At 38.4% G+C, this 21,125-nt stretch overlaps 2 protein-coding genes across 2 annotated transcripts in view; both read left to right on the forward strand.

Moving 5' to 3' along the window:
* dpep1 (dipeptidase 1) overlaps positions 1-10,144 on the forward strand; it is a 13,239-nt gene extending 3,095 nt beyond the window's left edge. Inside the window, exons 4-10 of the mRNA XM_079604952.1 lie at positions 1,289-1,439; positions 3,381-3,450; positions 4,824-5,000; positions 7,838-7,922; positions 8,453-8,528; positions 9,122-9,257; positions 9,337-10,144. Of these exons, the coding sequence (XP_079461078.1) occupies positions 1,289-1,439; positions 3,381-3,450; positions 4,824-5,000; positions 7,838-7,922; positions 8,453-8,528; positions 9,122-9,257; positions 9,337-9,507 (866 nt within the window). The 3' untranslated portion in view covers positions 9,508-10,144. The remainder of the gene's footprint in view (positions 1-1,288; positions 1,440-3,380; positions 3,451-4,823; positions 5,001-7,837; positions 7,923-8,452; positions 8,529-9,121; positions 9,258-9,336) is intronic.
* Positions 10,145-14,533: 4,389 nt separating this feature from the next.
* On the forward strand, positions 14,534-20,637 carry kcng4b (potassium voltage-gated channel, subfamily G, member 4b). Its single transcript, XM_079593265.1, has 3 exons — positions 14,534-14,884; positions 17,854-18,655; positions 19,482-20,637. Exons 2-3 carry the CDS (start codon positions 17,915-17,917, stop codon positions 20,265-20,267), a joined length of 1,527 nt encoding a protein of 508 aa, XP_079449391.1. The 5' UTR covers positions 14,534-14,884; positions 17,854-17,914; the 3' UTR covers positions 20,268-20,637.
* The last annotated feature ends 488 nt before the right edge of the window (positions 20,638-21,125 follow it).

Raw genomic sequence — 21,125 nt, forward strand, 5'->3', positions numbered from 1 at the left:
AATTCTGTTGCTTTTTAAGAAGAGGGATACAACTTGGAAACACTTTATTTAACAGCGTCTTTGTAAGCTGAACGATTAATCGTTAAAAGATTGCGATTTTTTTATGAATTGCGAATTGGGCTGCGTAAATGTGCCCGATACACCTCAGATTTTACATTTACATGTTCTCTGATAGGATATCCATCTGGTCATGAAAAGATCTGGTGTAAATGCCCGAAACACTGTAGAGAATGATTTAAATCTGATCACTAAAGAAAAAACACGCCAGGTTTAATGTTTACGGTAGCAATCAAAATAGAGCAAATCACCTTTTGAAAGTAACTTGACACTTCGAATAAAGATTGTATCATTACAGCGTTACACCAGTAGGTGGCGACACGTGACTGTTAATCATTCATTCATGAGATTCATCCAAAAACGCTGATTCATCCAGTAATGAATCTAGTGAAGTCTTTATGAGTGAGTCATTGAATCATTCACTCAACCGATTTAAAAAAACGAACAAATTAATTTAATATTTTTAGTTGTCTATTCAGAATCGTGGGAGAATCGTGATCTCTATTTAGTAATAACAGTAAATTATGCTTCATTACATGCAACTAACCATAAACCAAATCCTAATCCTAACCATAACCCAATAGTAAACATGTAGTTAATTAATATTACTCAGTACTTAAATGTATAATTACACAGTAACAATGACACCTTAAAATAAAGGTGTAACCGAAGTGACATACTGAACAACAACAAACATCCAAAATAAAAGTTTGTTTACATAATATGTGTGTGTGTGCTGTCTGTTTGTAATTATTTTGGACATATAAATACACACACACATGCATCTATATATTTAAGAAATTATATATATATATATATATATATATATATATATATATATAATGTATAATTTATATTATATATAAATATATATTTTTTAATGTATAAATAAATGTTTTTCTTAAATATATAGATGCATGTTTGTGTGTGTATTTATATGTACAAATAATTACACACAGACAGTACACACACATATATTATGTAAACAAACTTTTATTTTGGATGCGGTTATTGCGATTAATTAAATTGCGTAACACTTTATTTTACAGTGTCCTTGTTACACATGTTACATATACTTACCACAGTAATAACAGTAAATGATGCATATTTACATGCAACTAACCCTCAACCAAATCCTAACCCTATAAGTACATGTTGTTACTTGTTATTACTCAGTACTTAAATATATAATTACACCGTGACAACACCTGAACCTAAACTGTTGTTATAGATATAATGGAAGCCTTTCAGCAAAACAAAACCGCCAGTTTGATCGGCGTGGAAGGAGGACACTCGATCGACAGCAGTTTGGGGACCCTGCGCACCATGTACCAGCTGGGCGTCCGCTACCTCACGCTCACACACAGCTGCAACACACCCTGGTGAGTGTGTGTTCTCAGGTGTGTGTTTACCTCACTTACAGGATTAGTTCACCCGAAAAACTAAATTACCCCATGATTTAGTCCTCCGGTGTATATGACATTCTTCTTTCAGACGAAAACTGTACATTTGGAGTTATATAAAAAAATGTCCTGGCTCTTCCAAGCTTTATAATGGATGCACTTTTATGATGGATAGATGCACTTTTATGATGGATAGATGCACTTTTATGATGGATAGATGCACTTTTATGATGGATAGATGCACTTTTATGATGGATAGATGCACTTTTATGATGGATATATGCACTTTTATGATGGATAGACACACTTTTATGATGGATAGACACACTTTTATGATGGATAGATGCACTTTTATGATGGATAGACACACTTTTATGATGGACAGATGCACTTTTATGATGGACAGATGCACTTTTATGATCAACACAGTCTCACCCCAAAACGTCACATACTGACGGGTCTTGACCATACGGCAACATACGACGAAAAGGGTACCCTTTAACGTCCATGTGTGACGATTCGGGTATGGTTGGGTTTAGGTATGCGTTAGGGTACCGCTAGGAGGCGCTGCTGGTGCGCTTATGTCTGCGTCTCATATTGACGTTATAGGGGTACCCTTTTCGTCGTATGTTGACGTATGGTCAAGACCCGTCAGTATATGACGTTTTGGGGTGAGACCGGGCTGTTGTGATGGATAGATCCACTTTATTGATGGATAGATGCACTTTTATGATGGATAGATGCACTTTTATGATGGATAGATGCACTTTTATGATGGATAGATGCACTTTTATGATAGATAGATGCACTTTTATGATGGATAGATGCACTTTTATGATGGATAGATGCACTTTTACGATGGATAGATGCACTTTTATGATGGATAGATGCACTTTTATGATGGATAGATGCACTTTTACGATGGATAGATGCACTTTTATGATGGATAGATGCACTTTTATGATGGATAGATGCACTTTTATTATGGATAAATGCACTTTTATGATGGATAGATGCACTTTTATGATGGATAGATGCACTTTTATGATGTATCGATGCACTTTTATGATGTATCGATGCACTTTTATGATGGACAGATGCACTTTTATGATGGATATATACACTTTTATGATGGATAGACGCACTTTTATGATGGATAGATGCCCTTTTATGATGGATAGATGCACTTTTATGATGGACAGATGCACTTTTATGATGGATAGATGCACTTTTATGATAGATAGATGCACTTTTATGATGGATCGATGCACTTTAATGATATAGATGCACTTTTATGATGGATAGATGCACTTTTATGATGGATAGATGCACTTTTATGATGGATAGATGCGCATTTATGGACTTCAAAACAGAAACGACTGTCATTATAAAGCTTGGAAGAGCCAGGACATTTTTACTATAACTCCTATTGTATTCGTCTGAAAGTAGAAAGTCATACACACCTAGGATGACTAAATCATGGGGTAATTTAACATTTTGGGTGAACTAATCCTTTAAGCAATTGATATGAAAAGATAACCTGAGATGACTCCATGCATTCACTTCAGAAATGTTCATATAGTTGGTCCTGTGAGTTGAGGAAATAACACTGTCAATTTAGCGTTGATCTCATTAGTTTGGAATGAAGTACACCTAACCCGAAAAATGTGCCAGAGGAGCTTCCTTTTATGTAACACACCCTCAACAGTTTTGTCGTTGTGTGTGTGGAATTCATGGGAAATTCCACTCTTGATCTTTAACTGTTCCTAGCATCTGCATATAGTTCACAGAATTCATTTAGAAAAAAAGTGTGGGTTGAAATCAGGTAAAGCATCAGGTTTCCATAGAAAGCCACATGCACATCTGCTTTCTACTGAAGACTTGTTTTCTTTACTGTGTTTTGGTCTCACTTCCTTCTAGGGCCGACAACTGGCTGGTGGACACCGGGTCTGAGCCTGTACAGCACAATGGTTTATCTGATTTCGGCAAGGTTAGACATGCTTGGAAATGTCAGATTTGTACACCGAAAATTTTTACTTTGGACAAACTTTTTAAAAAAAGACTCTGATTTGTTACAGACAATTCATACTGGTGCTCTTCTGTACATTTTGACTGAAAATGTGTACGTTTTTTTTGTTGTTTTTGTTTAATTTTTTACTTCAGAATGGTACGACACAATCTAAAATTAAAAAGGTTTTGGAAAATTGATACGGTTACACTTTACTTGAAGGGGTGTGACATGACATGACAGGTTTTATGAAATCAAATATGAAATCGTTTGAGATGTCTTTGTTATGACAACTTGACATAAACCAATACATCATAACCTGTCAGTGTCAGTGTCTATGTCATGACAACTTGACATTACCAAGACAACATAACCTGTCATAAATATGTCTGAAAATGATTAAAGATCAAACTTAACCCCTTATATTGGCATTGGCCATTAAATATTTAAAACAGTAATATCCTATACTAAACCTAAACTAATCTTGACAAACTATATATAATTTGAAAGCTTACAATCTCTAGTTTTCATATTTCAAAATACATTACAGAGGAGCCGTAATTTATCAATTTGCAACAAGAATATGTTCATACTCCTAAGGCGTGTTCAGACCTTTGTTTTGAAATAGTGATGAATATGAAAAATCATGAAAGAATGGTAGAAACCTCAGTTTGTTTTCATGCCAAGAGTTCAAAAGATAGCATCCATTCAATTCTTTTAGAAAAAAAGGTCTGAAAATGTTTTAAATATAAAGAAAACAATAATAGATTCACCATTAGTGATGTGGCAGCGAGCTATAATTCACATATGTGTTCTTTTGTGTTTCTTAGAGGTTGAATCCATTTCAAAATCTGCCAAACTTTTGCCAAACCATCTTATACTTCTGAATAGGATGTCTACTTCATAAATTGTATGAAAATTGTAAAAATAATGGTTGAGATCACTCAAACAACATATGGAAATGGAGGCGCCCTTATATGGGCAGTAATGTCCACTAGTGGAGAAGTGTGGTACTGCGCCCAAACTAAATCTCACTGAAAGTTTATTTTTTGAGATATCAACCTACAATTTTAAACACAATTTGTTCAGATTTTTGGCTTTGATTTTTTTGCGTTTTTAGAGTCCTCCAGGTTTTGAAAATATAAATTTTATATAAAATAGGAATAATTAATTTTTTACCATTGTACATTTTCATAAACTCTAACTTTTTTTCTGAGAATTTTTTTTTCATTTTTGGGTGAACTATCCCTTTAAAATAGACTTTATGTCCTCTTTTAGAGAAACCTAGCTGTCTATGGTGACCAATTTTTTGACAAATTATTATTTACTTTTTTTGAACCAATTTTTTCTTGCAGCGAGTGATCCGGGAAATGAACCGCATTGGGATGCTGATCGACCTGGCTCACGTGTCCGAGGCGGTGATGAAGCAGGTTCTGGAGATCTCCGCAGCTCCTGTTATCTTCAGCCACTCTTCTGCCTACAGCATCTGCAAACACAAGAGAAACGTTCCCGATGACGTGCTTCTGGAAGTGGTGCGTTTACAACCTCAAGCTGTTACATAGCATAGAGTTCATTGCCATAAAAGACAACGAGGCTCTCACACTATCATACTCATAAAAACAAAAAAGTGATATATTACTGATATAAAAAGATAAGGACAGGACAGACTTCAAAGAGAATACGATAGTAACACATATAAATATAAAGATTCATTCCGATCAGAGATGATGATTTAATTAAAGGGATACTTCACCGCTGGAAAGATGAATATGTATTTAAAATGGGTCATTTATGGAGTAGAAATGTGAAATTATTTTTGAATTTGGAGCCTTCTAGACTGAGAAAAGCCAGAAAATTAATTTTTTGGCTCATGTGGATGAAAGACAACAACTCCCAGAATGCACTTCGCTGCCCTACGAGGCCACGCCTACCGGTTAGAGCGCAGTTTAACAACAAGGCTAGGCTACTTGTTGACTCGAAACTTAAAAGACGCTGTTATATCGTGAGTCTTCGTGACGAGTCTGCCCGGGATTGTCCGGAATTGGCCCAAAATGTCCGGGATTCGGCTTTTGCGTTCTACAGTCGCCGTTCATCATGTTCACTGCGGCGAGCGGGACGAGACTGACAGCCGCGGGAGAACGGCGCGAGGCCGGTGGCGTGATTACTGATGAGCGGCGCCTGTGTGACGCACCGGTCTCGTATCTCTCACGGAGTTTCCTCAGCAATGTTAAAACGCACATTAGCCCATCACTTGTTTAGCGTTCATGTAAACACTACATTCAGATTCACCGATCGGGATGAATTCAGTCAGATTGAAACAAAAGCTGTGCATGTAAACAATGAATGGCGACTGCAGAAAGCAAAAGCCGAATCCCGGACATTTTGGGCGATCTCGACGGCCGGACATGTCTGGGAAAAAGAGGATGGTCACCGCTACTACTCCGCTTTCTCCACAGAACAAGAGCCTGTTAGCTTAGCTTCCAAATAAAAGATGGCTGACACTATTTGTACATTCTGTGAGTGAGATCTCACCCTCTATCGGCAGGCTGAAAACATGCGGATCTAGCGCCTCCTACTGGCTGTAGTCTCGAGCCTCTGGACAAAAAATCCTCAGATGACACAAAATGACGATTTTTTCCCAGACAAAAAATACATAAATCTCTCGTCTCAGGAGGATATGAGGGAGGGAAGCACGGTAATTAGAAAATACTACAGGTTTTCTACTGATACAAAGCTTAATGCTAAATCCTGAAGTATCCCTTTAAGCACCGCATGTGTAAAACTATTGTTGTATTTAATATCAGGACGACTGTGATTCGCCATAGATATTAGTCAGTGTAGAGGCTGTGAGGGAAAGAAGTACAGTGCGTTCAATGGATTGTGTTGTTTACCATCACACCGATTGACTTATTATTAATATATATACAGCTATATTACACCCATTACCATATCTGAATATCAGCTCCGGATCTTCTTCAGCACTTGATGCACGGTGATACGAACAGCATCCGTTTTACCGTATCAAGTCTAGCCTGAGTCCTCATACTTGTGAAGTGCATCAAAGTGGATTTGCTTTTGCAGTGAAGAAAACTTCTCGACATGAACAACATGATCAGTGTTCGAGGGCGGGGCAAAAAGACACTGTTCACGGCATAGGCGCCGATTTATATTTTCCTCCGTGGAAACGCTCATGGGCGCAAGACCTTTAAAAAAAAAATGTTTGCATTTCAGAACCGAATGGACAGCGGCCGACACGCACACACAGACCTATTTACTTGATAATAAAGCCGTAAAGTAGGCTATCTTTCAACTCAGGACAGCGCCACTTCTCACAAATACAGACAGGATTGGAGATGAAAAGTTTAACTGACACGAATCCGTGTATCATTCGTTCATTCGTTGTTTTTAACTTAATATTGCAAGTAGAAAAATTAGAAAACAGTTTGGTTCGCGCATCTCTCATTCGGTCCAACGTTTCCATATTTGCAATGTAACATTTGGATGCTATTAATGTAAAGAAGGCTAAATCGGCATCTTCAAGGGAAGTGAGTTTTGAAAATGGCAAGTTATGACTGACCGGCACAGCTCCTAGCTTCGCTACTCCTAGCTTCGCTACTGTTACTGCTAGTTTCACTGTAGCTCCTAGCTTCGCTGTTATGTGCTTCTGACAGGACACTTGTGGTGGATGTCGATACACTCGCATCATTTCTGTCCATTTTAGTCTCACTCTGTCTGAATCTGATTACCGAAAGCACATACACCAAAAACTGTATAGTGGGGGGATGGAGCGCGGCCACTAAAGAGGCGTTTTCATCCAAGAAACGCTGTGATTGGTGGATAGGATATGGAGCAGGCGACTGACAGCGACATAAGTCTACTGGCAGTCTGGCACACGTGGGTGCCACGGTATCGGCGCCTATGGTTCACGGACAGCCAATCAAGATCATAGGCTGGCATTATGCAAATTTGTTGCATTCTTGCGTAGTAGGTTAGTAACAGGAAATGAGACTGGAATTACTGACGACTCAATTCAGTTCTTCAGAATCGTTTCTTTGTTTAAGGCGACAATAACTTTATTTTTTTTGTCCTGCACTTTGATCTTCAAAACTTTTATGACATTTTATATTCAATATATTACACCCTGCATGAAAGGTAATATATATAATAATAAAAAAACATAATATTAAAAAAATATTTTCTCTGAAAAATTAGTAAACCATTCCATTTCCAAATTCAAAATGACACACACACACACACACACACACACACACACACACACACACACACACACACACACACACACACACACACACACACACACAATGTATATATAATGGTTGTATAATTTTCCAAAATGCTTTTGTTTCAGAAAAAAAAGAAGGGGATCGTTATGGTTAATTTTTATAATGATTACGTAACCTGCCAACAGACTGCTAAGATCTCGGATGTGGCTGGTGAGTTACACCAACCTCAGCGTCTGCTACCCCTTCATATAGCACTCCTTAAAGTCCCCCTGTGGTGAAAATCCAGCTTTTAATGTTGTTTATGTGTCTATGTGGTGTTTTTAATACGCTTTAAGACAAATCATGTGTAAGTTCATAAGTGGACAGCATTGCTGAGTATTTTCTGCTTAAAACTGCAGTGAACCAAAGACAGTCTCAAAAACACGCTTTGAAATCGCTGGTGTTTCTGACGTCACACACTACCTTGTAACCAATCAGATCAACGTGTGATCGTCCACCAGTGGATCTCTGAGTGAGTGAGTGGAGGCGGGGCTCATTTGCATATTCATAGAATCGCAAATACTAAATGAGGCAAGGGTGTCGAGTTACATTCAAGATACTTGAATGAAGGAAAAATGTTTAAATATGTCATTTTGGAGATCAAAGATGAGTTTTGAGCGATAAAATGCTCGACTACAGGGGGATTTTAAGAAAACAAGGCAAGACGTTAATATGTGACTCCACTTCTATGTGAAATTCAGATCACTTTGACCATATCAAGAAAGTGGCTGACGCCAGTATCATTGGATTTGGAGGAGATTATGATGGTGTGACAAGGTAAGCGTGCTGATTAGTCAAAAGACTGCTGTATAATTTAATGGTAATGCACCTTGACGGTAGAACACATTATTTGTGACCCTGGATCACAGAACCAGTCTGGAGCCGCACGGGTATATCTGTGGCAATAGCCAACTATACATCGTATGGGTCAAAATTATCCATTTTTCTTTTATGCCAAAAATCATTAGGATATTAAGATCATGTTCCATGAAGATATTTAGTAAATTTCCTACTGTAAATATATAAAACATGTATTTTTGTGAGTGAATGCAGCACAATCGTGAACATAAATGCACAACTTTAAAGGAGATTTTCTCAATGTTTAGATTTTTTTGCACCCTCAGATTCCAGATTTTCATTTATCGACCAAATATTGTCCTATCCTAACAAACCATACATCAATGGAAAGCTTATTTATTCAGCTTTAGTGTGATGTATACATCTCAATTTCATTAAATTGCTCCATGTGACTGGCTTTGTGGTCCTGGGTCACATTAGAAAATTGCAGTTAATTGTATAAGACAGATGGATAAGTAAACAGGACTGCATATATAACCATTAATAATAAATAATGCAATGTTTTTGCACAGGGTGCCAGAAGGTCTAGAAGATGTGTCAAAGTATCCGGACCTGGTGGCTGAACTGCTCAGACGTAACTGGTCAGATGACGAGGTCAGAGACGCTTTGGGACGAAACCTGCTACGAGTGTTCGGAGAGGTGGAGGCGGTAAGATCAGCTTCAATACCACAGGACAATACCACATCTACCGCTCACTGAAGTAAAACCGTAACGTGTGCTTCATTAGGTGAGAGACAGGCTGAATGCAACCCAAGCTGATGATGAACCCATCCCTCTCAAAGAAGTCCAGAACCCCTGCAGGACGGACTATGGCTATCAAGAGAAGTCCAGTTCAACACACACACAGTCTTTTGATTCACTCGTCTTGGTTCTGACACTGATCATCACATTATTCTAGTCGACCCCAGTACTGTGTTTGGGACTTTTGATGAAGAGTTGGCCTGTAACACACATTTTGAAGAGTTTAGTTGAAAATAAGTGCTTTTGAGAATGTAGACGAAAAATAAAAATAAATTTGGCATGTAATTATTAAAAATTTCAGGTGAAATGACCTATAGCCTAGATAATTGATTTCTGTCAATGCTTACATAAGAATAAAAGTACAAGTCTGTTCAGTGACTTGCCTTGTTTGGACACACCTGTACTTTGTCATACTATTATTTTCCTTATTTTACAAAAATAATAAAGTCTTCAGAACTATGATAAATCACAAAGAGAAGTATGGGAGCTATGCAGTGAGTGAAGAAGCGACATGACTACAAGAAGTGTCAAAATCAATCAAACACAACAGCCAATCAGAAGAGTGTGTGGGCGGAGTCTCTCTGCAAGTATACAACCAAATCAATTAAACATACCAGCCAATCAGAAGAGTGTGTGGGCGGAGTCTCTCTGCAAGTGCAACCAAATCAATTAAACATAACAGCCAATCAGAAGAGTGTGTGGGCGGAGTCTCTCTGCAACTAAATGGATGAGTACATAATCAAATTCATAAATACACAATTTTACCATTATTAAAAATAAATACTGAGTGACTCAAACAATCTTTGTCATAGAATAGACTTGTTTGTTCACAGTTTGAACGCTCTTGTCTCCTTTTAATTATTTTCAACATCTGAGATGGATTATCCAATGTCGCTTTCAGTGTCTATAAAGGTCACGCAAAATGATATTCAAACTGAGTGTGTGTGTGTGTGTGTGTGTGTGACTGAGTGAGTGTGTGTGTGTGTGTGTGTGTGTGTGTGTGTGTGTGTGTGTGTGTGTGTGTGTACAGAGGAGAGTCTGCTGGAGAAAACACAACGAGACAGAGCTCGTAATAAAACAAGAATCAACATCAGATCCTGTGTGTGTGTGTGTGTGTTTGTGTGTGTGTGCGTGCGTGTGTGTGTGTGTGTGTGTGTGTGTGAATGACGAGAACCGAGGGATTTGAAATGTAAAAGCGACGCGAAGATTACGTTTTTATTACTCAACAGACGAGTAAGGTATTTTATTGAACAGATAAATTGCCATATGTAGCTCGCTAACAGAGTTCACTGTAACTCATTATCTTTTGTGAAGATCATTTCATTATTTTCAAGGAATTACCATGTACATTAATATGTAAAGCTACAGTAACGTCTTCAGCTTGAGATTCATCTAGACTTGTTATATGTGTTAAGTAGTGAATGTTTTATGAGCAGTGGGATAATAATATTCATCTGCACATTCACCCAAAGCCAAAGCACATCGATACTTTTAGGAAAAACAAAACAAAATACAGGCAGGACCAAGAATGTAAAGTGTGGACTTCAGAAGACTGTGCACTGCTGATGTACTGTATATGATTGCAGTGGTTTTCTGTGTTGACTACTACAGAGTGTGTCAGTCTTTACTGACTGTAAAACCCCCAAGCCAAAAGCTCCACCTAGTGGACACACAGTTGAACATCCGGAGAGATTAAAGACACACTTATAACAACACAACTCTCTACAACTTTTTGTGAACAGTAGCAGAGCTGACTATTATTTTTATCACCTGCTATTCCTGTGATCAAATTACAGTCATTATAATAACAAACATAATAGTTCTCAGCAAAGATATTGTTGGCTTGGCTGTGTTGAATGTTGCTACTAAAAATAAAAAAAACTCAAACTCAAAATATACAATTTTACGAAAACAATTACTGTATTAAAACAAAATCAACCAAAAACAGCCGTTAAATCCACTGGCATTAATACAATAATACTCTAAATCAGAAACGTGATTAATAAGCTATACATTTTAAAGACAAAATAAGAACTGCGTGCACTATATAAAAATGTTTTGTCAGGCAACACAAAATTAACTGGACTTATTTAAGTAAAAATAGTATTGAATATGACAGAATATACTTCATTAGGTTACACCAGCAAAAGTCATTAGTACGTGTCAGATCAGGCAACAGCACACACACACACACACACACAAATGATATGTTGGTTTTAATTAACGTTTTTATGTTAACAGGTCACACATAACTGGATTACGTTAAACAAACATAATTTGTTCATGTAATTTCAACATCATGGAATTAAGTCATTTTAAGCGACCCAATTTAAGTAATCTCAATTTCAAATTAAAGTGAATTTTTAAAGGCTTCATATGACATGATTACGGTGTTTTTTATTTTCATTCATCCATTAATATTTCATTTATTTTAGTGACACATGATTAAATTGATAGACTATAGCTAGCAGTAGCAGTAGCACATATTAGCCTCTTAAATGCTAAGATTTACATGATCTTTCAACCAAAGCAGTCGCAAGTAAATAATCAAATCAGTCACAGCCAATCACAACGCTCCACTCTTCTCGGTAACCCACTGTAATTTAAATGGTTCTAATAATTCCAATGTAATTGACCATTAAACACAATTACACACTATCAAGTCTTCCCCTTTTCTCATTTTCTCAAAAAAACATAAAATAACACCTAATTTTAACATTTATCCTCTTAATTCAACCATATGCAAAGCATGCTGGGAACTAATAAGCACCGCCCAGCTTCAGTTAATGCAACACAAATCATTCATGTAATCCAACACAAACGGATTAAGTAAACTTAAAGTTTATATATATTTAAGCAGATTGAACACAATCAAATTAAGTTAAGTCAAAATGGCAGATGGCGTCACACTATAGCGCCACCTTCTGGATGTAAGAGTTTTTACTTAACATCAATGGTTTGTGTTTAGACAACACGTTAGGATTTTGTACTGTTAAATTGAAACATAATTACGTGGACCTTAATAGAAAAAAAAAACATTTCAAGTCAACAAACACAATTAAACTAGTAAGTACAAACAAGTAAACTAAATATAAATATATTATGTAAAGTGCACAACCTTCAGTTCATTTCTTTTAGTGTAGCAGAGAAGGAAACACTGCATTTGTAGGTCTCGAGTTGCGTGTAGAAACCATTCTTGAATTCAGATAATGCACTTTTAATAATTATCTGAAATTTCATCTCTCACCCTGTTTATACAATAATTATAATAGGCTATATATAATAATATAGCACCAAAATCAAATTTCCTTCTTCAGCAACATGATACATACAGAGTGAGAAATCCTGGACTGGACTCGCACTGGAGGATCAGGGCTCAACAAGTATTGACTTGCGGATCTGAAACTCTTACGAACTTCCACACATCTGCCATCTTGCTGTTGGTTATGCTTGTCAAAGAAACGATCACTATTACTATAGTAACTATTACTTATGTTAGTTACAGATTAATTATCATAGCTCAGATAATGCAGCGTGTTGAGGAGACGTGTTATTACTTAGCAATCAGACTTATGATCTGGCAGATGATAAAACAGACAGAATCACACTTATGGAAAAGTGCACTTTGCATACTTTTAAAGAAAAGAGTACTTATAACGGAAATAATATATACATTAAAACAACTGAATTGAATGTATTTTTGTGTCCATTTTAAATGCATGTTATTTGCAATTGAACATTTCTAATATTTCATAATTACTTCTGTTCTCATTTGAAATATGGTTAAAGTGAACGGCTGAACTTACTGACATTAACCAAAGATTAATAAATACAGTAACAGATGTATTGCTCATTGTTAGTTCATGTTAATTAATACTAGGGCTGTTAAACGATTAATCGCGATTAATCGCATCCAAAATAAAAGTTTGTGTTTACATAATTAATGTGTGTGTACTGTGTATAATTATTTTGTATAAATACACACATGTTCATGCATATATAAGAAAAATGTGTTATTTATATATAAAATATTTATGATTTATATATAATATAAATTATATATAAATCTATATACAGTATATACATCCAAATATTTCTTAAATGTATACAAGCATGTGTGTGTATTATATAAATAATTATACACAGTACACAGACATTTATTATGTAAACACAAACTTTTATTTTGGATGCGATTAATCGCGATTAATCGTTTAACAGCCCTAATTAATACATGAACCTTATTGTAAATTGTTACCTCATTAATATTATAATATCTGCATGTAGTTTTTAAAAATATAGACGTTTAAGTGCTAAAGTACACTACAAGGGAACCCAGTGTCCAAGGGACTGACATGGACCAGTCTACAGCCTAACAATGCCCTGTCAATCATCCAGAACATCGTTGCAACCATAGAAACACAGCCATATGTTGTCTTCACCAACTGTGAATCATGTGAATAAATATGAGTTTTTTTTAGTATTTCAGAAAGGATCAGGGAAGCAAGAACACAATGCTGCATGTAAGCTGACCCTGATGTCAAAGCACTTAATAAGGTTCTCCTGTTTCTCCCCGTTCATCCAGTTACACGTAACCCGAGAGCTTCTGGTTTAAGAACAGGTAGAACATGACAAACAAACTTGATTACAGAAGACTAAAGACATCTTCTAAACACCAACTGTTCACCAAATCTCTCCTGATAGCAAGTTGCTGTTTATACGTAGGCGGGTCGTCCCTTGTCCAGCTGTCCCAGCATGCTCGGCATCATCTGTCTACAGGAGATTACAGTTAAGCCCTGGTATTCATTAGTCTGTGGATCAAGGCCTGCAGAGTCACAATCTACATATTTTCACTAAAGCAATAAATCATGTAAGCTCTTATATTATGGTTTTATGCATGTTTTAGATATTCTGCATCATGTTAGTGCCTAAAAACACCCCTTTTATCTATTGTATAAAAAAGACAGTGTTCATTAAGTTATTAATAATATTTTTTCTCCAAAGTAATATTTAGTTAGTCTAACTTTAGGATGTATTAAGTAGCTCCAGCAAGGGAGTTAATATTTAATGGCGCAATATTAAATGTTTACACAAATTAAACCCTTTCACGCATGTTTTGTTTATGTGTTGTGACCATAGACTGTAAAAAAATGGTTGTGACTAAAAAAGCAAGAACGCGTTTGGGTGGGCGCGCGCACGCGAGCACGCGCACTGGTGTTTAATATCGGGAAAGCAGAGGGATAAACAACAGCGGGCCTTCGGAGGACAGCGGTCTTAGATAATCGGGTTTTTATATGTTTAATGTTTATGAGACCTGCAGATTATTCCTGTCCACCTGACCAGAGAGACACACACGAAGAGCTCATGGCCTGCAGCAAACTTACTTCCAAGATGGGACGAGGAACTTCATCCTGTCGACTTTTTAAACTTGGATTATACACTTTTCTAGCTGAGGATAACATGTTTTAATAATATTGTGACAGATGATGAGTAAATATTTCAGGATGACTGAACCCTTAACATTTTATTCAAAGCAGGTAAGTAGTGAAACTTTTTGGGTTTTATGGCCTAGCTATCATCAAATGGGTTGCATTGACAGACAGATCAACATTGTGGTAAAGGTTATTTATTGCCGTAGTGAATGTGTTGATGATATTGTATCTAAGTAAGTGCCATGTACATTGTAAAAAAGGAAAAAGAAAAGAAGGATAGTTAAAGAGATAGTTCACCCAAAACTGAATATTCTGTCATCATTAAGGCCCCGTTTACACGATGGGAAAACGCAGACATTTCTCTGCGTTTTGGCCTGTCATTTACACGAAAACGCCGTTTTTATCCCAGAAAACGATTATTTCTAAAAACTCCGGCCAAAGTGGAGATTTCTGAAAACGCCGGTTATATGTTGTCGTGTCAACTGGGAGAAACGGGGTTTTAGGTTCTCTCTTGTCGATTCTGAGGATTCTGATTGGCTTGCATTGCATGGCTTTATCCTTCACCCTACACTGCCGCCCATAGGTTTAGCATAGTTATAAAGGCGCTCGACGGCGTATTTATGCGGGTTGTGTGCACGATGTTATTATTGAAAACGGAGGGGGAGAAATATTCGTTTATCTAAATACCCGGCTATGTGTAAATGTGGCCTAATTCACCCTCGCCTCGGTCCAAACCCGTAAGAATCTCTGAAACACAAATTAAGCTTTTTTTTTAATGAAACCTGAGGAGTTTCTGTCCAGGTAAGTAAACAATGCTGAAAATATCCAAAAAGGTTATAAATGCATTGTAAAACTAATGCATATAAATTTAGCGGTTTAATCCAAGTCTTGTGAAGAGATATGTTTGATTTTATATAATGAACAAATATAATTTAGGCTTTTATTGACATATAAACACACATAGAGCACATCACACACTGTAAACACAGCAGTGCGTGCACTAAAACCAATGAGGTTTGCTCTAGAATGTGACACATGGACGAGCTTGAGTTACTAATGCGTATCATGCGTTTCCTCTGTGGAGGCAAGAGGCAGTACCTCCTGAAAAATAATAATACATAAGAATAAGATGAGAAAATAATCCAAATTACAAAGGTAAAACAATGCAAATATGATATTAAAAAGTGTAGAATCGCTGTTGTTTTTTTCTAAAGCAACACTGTCTAACAGCGAAACCAGCAGGTGAAGTTACAGCGGCAACTTTATCGAAACCTATGTAGAGAGGTTTCGATAAAGGGGTTTGAGTGATTAATTATCAGTATCTAACCTGACGAAAATGTATTTATTCAATGTTGTCCACAGTATATTGCATCTGCAGCAGCTTGTGAACTTTTGTAAAGACACGTTTAGCCATTTACTTTTAAATGCATCATTACATTCAAATTCCAAACACATGAGGAGAGTCTCTGCATGAAAGACCCGCGACTGCAGATAAGCGTGCTACTACATTTCTCTCTGAAACAGTTGGAAATTAAATGAGATTGAATGGAGGATTTTAACTGTGACAAGATGATTGACAGGGCAGTTTACTGACAGGATGCACGTGACAGATCTGTCCGTTAAAGATGAGGAAGTAGTATGTCTCAACGCTTGACTACTTTTTTGCTACACACTCAAAAGTATATACTTTTTCTTCACAAAAAGAGTACATACTTTAGGTCGTAGTATAAGTAGGCGAATTGGGACCCAGCCAGGGAGAATAAATAGGAAGAACAAACAAAGGAGGTAACGAGGGAGGACAGGTTGGGCAAATAAATTAATAATCAGGTAACAAGACGGGAGGGGCTAGACAATCAACAGGAGAACACATGGTACCGTACAAGGAAACAGCCATGTGCTCACACCAAACATGACAAAAAACACAAGCACATGGCCAGTAAAACAAATCACAAGCAATGTGCTCACACAAAACGAGACAACATGAAAGCACACAGCTAATGTAAAACACAAGCTGTGTGCTACACAGCACAAGACAAGACATGAAAGCACATGAAACAAGGCACACGCGCAAGTAACTTTGTGGGCGGATCCCGGCGCTGTTGCTATTTTCCCGGCGGGATAAATGCCTCTTGCGCCTGGCGCAAATCTAAAATGGGTTGGTCTGAAGTAGCTTCATTATTCATAGGTGTGGTTTGGGCGTAACGTGAAATCAGAGCGTCCTCTCACATTCCCTTTAAGAGCCGGCGCGCTTGTTCCACGGTGGATCGCTATTATAACGGCGGATTTGCCAGCGCACGCCAGGAGCGATTCACAGCCGAGGAGACCGACGTTCTCGTCAGGGCCGTAAAACACAGAGAAGTGACATTGGGGATGATGGGAGAAACCACACAAATTAGCTTCGGTTAAACAGGCGTATAATTTGGGTAAATGTGTAGCCTAATCTAGATTTTTTTTTTTTTATCTAGATAGATCTTTTCCACATCTTCACGGACACAACAATGATTTCCCTCGTGTGTTAATATTTTTCCTTGTAATAATGTATGATTTGCAAAAATGAAAACTGCTGCGTCTGTTTATATTAGAGGATCAAAGTGGATGCGTGTTAACACGCTACATTATGGCCAAGCACGCGCCCTTAAAATACCATATCACTAACGCGCAACGCGCCACTGTCTTTAGACTGTTTTTTTCCTGGTCTGTGGCGCAATTGTTTTCTAAAACTGGAAAATCGCACCAGGGAACTTTTGCACCGGAACACGCCTCCTCTTTGCGCTGAACCGCCCCCGCGAGCGCAAATTCATCCCCTAATTTACCGAAGTGCGTCTGTGGAGGGAAAAGTCCGCTGTGCGCGGGTGCAAAATAGGAATGATACATGCGTCGGTGTTCAAAGTCAATTGCGCTGGGTGCAAGATAGGGCCCATAGTGTCAGGGCTCTGTCACAAAACCAAGAAATTACTAGACAGAAGTGGATGAACCCTGACAATAGACATTCATTTAAACTGAAACAATGCTTGCTGCATGTTGATATCGTTGATGCTAATGTTGCAATAAAATAATACTCTTTTTGTTTGCAGTGCTCCAGTGCTTAAGCTACACAACATACATGCAAAATCTCTAACATGCCCAAACACCACCATGCCAATCATAAGCAATGCCAACCATGACTTCAGCAATCTCTCCGTCAGCTCAGACGACAGTAGCCTCGACCAGTTCTTCACAGAAATCCCAGAGACGGAAACCATCAAAGGTGTGTATTTCCAACGAGCCCAGCGACTCCACGGCATCTCGAGAGACGTGGACCACAGCAGACACGCGCTCATCAACGTGGGAGGGGATCGCTACACGTTTCCCTGGAGCACGCTGGACGAGTTCCCGCGGTCTCGTTTGGGACAGCTCCGTGAGTGCAGGAGCCCGGATGAAATCGCCCAGCTCTGTGACGACTACGACGAGACCCGGCGAGAGTTTTTCTTCGACCGCAGCTCGGTGGCCTTCAGGGTCATCTTTAACTTCCTCGCCGCGGGGAAACTGAGGCTTCTTCGACAGGTGTGCGCCGTGTCACTATCTGATGAACTCACCTATTGGGGCATCGACCCGGTTCACATGGAGCGCTGCTGCCGACGCAAGATGTTGTCCTGTGTGGAAGAAGTGGGAGAGAAGAAGAAGAAGGAGGACGAGAGGAGGCAGAGGAGACTCGATCTTCAGAGGCCTGTAGCTCGAGAGACGGGCTACGTCGGGCTCATGAACCGCTTGCAGGAGATAGTGGAAAACCCTCAGTCTGGCTGGCCTGGGAAGATCTTCGCATGCTTCTCAGTCGTCATGATTGCCGTGACCGTTATCAGCTTGTGTATTAGCACCATTCCTGATCCCGATGACAGGGTTAGTGCACGACATCCCTCTTTTTACAACCATTGTGTTTGATCTACAGTAGTCAACAGTTGAAGCGGATCAAAAAAGTTGTCCTAAGACAAGAACGGGTATTGTTCAAAATTCTTGTATAACTTTGATGAAAGGTTTTGATCCACTTCAAATGTTGACTAGTGTACCGTATTTTCCGGAGTATAAGTCGCATTAGTCAAAAAATGCGTCATGAAGAGGAAAAAAACATATAGAAGTCGCACTGGACTATTAGTCGCATTTATTTAGAAATGTATTTCACTAAATTCAAGAGCAAGAACAGACATTTAATCTGGAAAGGCAAGTTATTCAGCTCCACAATAGCACACAGAACTGAATAGTGTCCGGTGTGTTAACGTAACACATTAACAGTTATTCAGCGACACAATAGCATAAAGAACATATACCTGGGAGGCTGAATAGGCTAAATTAACATAAGCCAGCGAGTCCAACAAGTTACCGGTAAGCAAGTTCACCAAGCTCCCGATCTAATTCCTCAACACTGAATCCATTGAGTTCTTCCTCAGTGTCGCTTCTGAAAAACTCCGCTAACTAGAGCGCCCTCTCGCGGCTGTAGACGGTAATGTTTTTTCTTGGTTCATCTCAGTCAGTATGAATTAATTTTGATATACAAGTCGCACCTGACTATAAGTGGCAGGACCAGCCAAACTATGAAAAAAGCGACTTATAGTCCGGAAAATATGGTACATACTTCATTGTTCCAATTTCGTCACACATTTTGCAGTCTGCTTTAGTAATATGTTCAAATTGAACATTCATCTGATTTCTGCTTATTGTTCTTTTCTAGGGCGAATGCTCAGAAAAGTGTCGCAACATATTCATCGTGGAAACGGTGTGCGTGGCCTGGTTCTCCATGGAGTTTCTGTTGCGTTTGCTTCAGGCTCAACGCAAACTGCAGTTTGTTCGAAACCCACTGAATATCATAGATGTCATAGCCATCCTACCATACTACATCTCTCTGGTTGTGGACAGCGAAGACGAATCTGAAGAAGCCGAGCTTCATGGTAGCGCTGGGACAAGTCGTGGGTATTTGGATAAGCTGGGTTTGATTCTGCGGGTCATGCGTGCCCTGCGGATCCTGTATGTGATGCGATTGGCTCGACACTCACTGGGTCTTCAAACGCTGGGAATCACGATGCATCGAAGCATGCGAGAGTTTGGACTCCTACTTCTCTTCCTCTGCGTAGCTGTGGCTTTATTCTCACCTCTCGTTCACTTGGCAGAGAAGGAATTCACGAAGGGAAAAGCCACTGGCCCTCACAGCTTTAGCAGCATTCCTTCTTCATATTGGTGGGCTATTATATCAATGACGACAGTCGGTTACGGTGACATGGTCCCGCACAGTATACCTGGCCAGGTTGTGGCCTTTAGCAGCATATTGAGTGGTATCCTCATAATGGCTTTTCCAGCTACATCCATCTTCCACGTGTTTTCTCGTTCATATCACGAACTGAAGCGTGAACGTGAAATGATCTGTAAAGAAGAGCGAGTGGCCATCTTGGATGCCAGTGCTAAAGAAGACGCCCAGAGATTGTTGGAAAGACGCTCTTTAACTTCAGCCAATGAGCAATGACACAACTGGTGGTCAGCCAACCCTGATTGACATGTGATCCATTGGTGCATATCTCTGTAAATATTCTTATTTTGAATTATGTGACTCTAACCCCCGGTTTAACAGACAAGGCTTAAAGGATTAGTACACTTCAGAATTAAATCTTCCTGATGATTTACTCACCCCCCACATCATCCTAGATGTTATTTCTTCAGTCAAAAAGAAATAAAGGTTTTTGAGGAAAACATTACAGGATTTTCTCTAATTAAACAAAATGACAAAATTCTGGCTTAATCTAAGCCCTGTTTGTGAAACCAAGCCTAAATCTTTTTTTTTTTTTTGTGGATGCGATTTCTGTAATAAAATCAATAAAATAAGTATCTGTATTATTAAAATTGAGTTGGTTCTTTTACAATATACTGAAGTTTTGCATATTGATGTGTTCCTTTGTCCTTAAACACAGAAATGTGAATGTGATTCAAATAATTTGTTCAGGCAAATTCCACTCACGTCACTTTTTTAAAATGCCCAACAGCGCGAAACATGAGTCCCGCAAACGTGGCGCCGAGGAGCTTGTATGTAATCGGCGGACAAATGGCTCCTTAGTTTCGAAATGGTTTGGGTACAAGGTGATCGCGTTGAAAATAAAGGCGTTTGTCTAGCGTTAGACGCTCATTTGAAACATTGCCGCGGCTCATTTCAGAAAATGACAGCTCCGAACCGAAGAGTTCGCTATAGTTTGAGGTAGTGCTAACAATAATAAAGAAAGATGATGATCATCATCATCACCTTATCTGTTACCACTGAAATGTAGATGTAATGTATTTCCATATTTAAGCACTGTATCACACAAGTTGCAACTTACACACACTACTTTTC

The sequence above is a fragment of the Phoxinus phoxinus genome (genome assembly GCF_949152265.1).
Source record: "Phoxinus phoxinus genome assembly, chromosome: 2".
In the NCBI taxonomy this organism is placed as follows: Eukaryota; Metazoa; Chordata; class Actinopteri; order Cypriniformes; family Leuciscidae; genus Phoxinus; species Phoxinus phoxinus.

Coding starts and splice junctions, on each gene's coding strand:
- kcng4b (XM_079593265.1), top strand. CDS start 17,915: ATGCCAATCATAAGCAATGCCAACCATGACTTCAGCAATCTCTCCGTC. Junction 18,656..19,481: donor TTCCTGATCCCGATGACAGG/GTTAGTGCACGA, acceptor GTTCTTTTCTAG/GGCGAATGCTCAGAAAAGTG.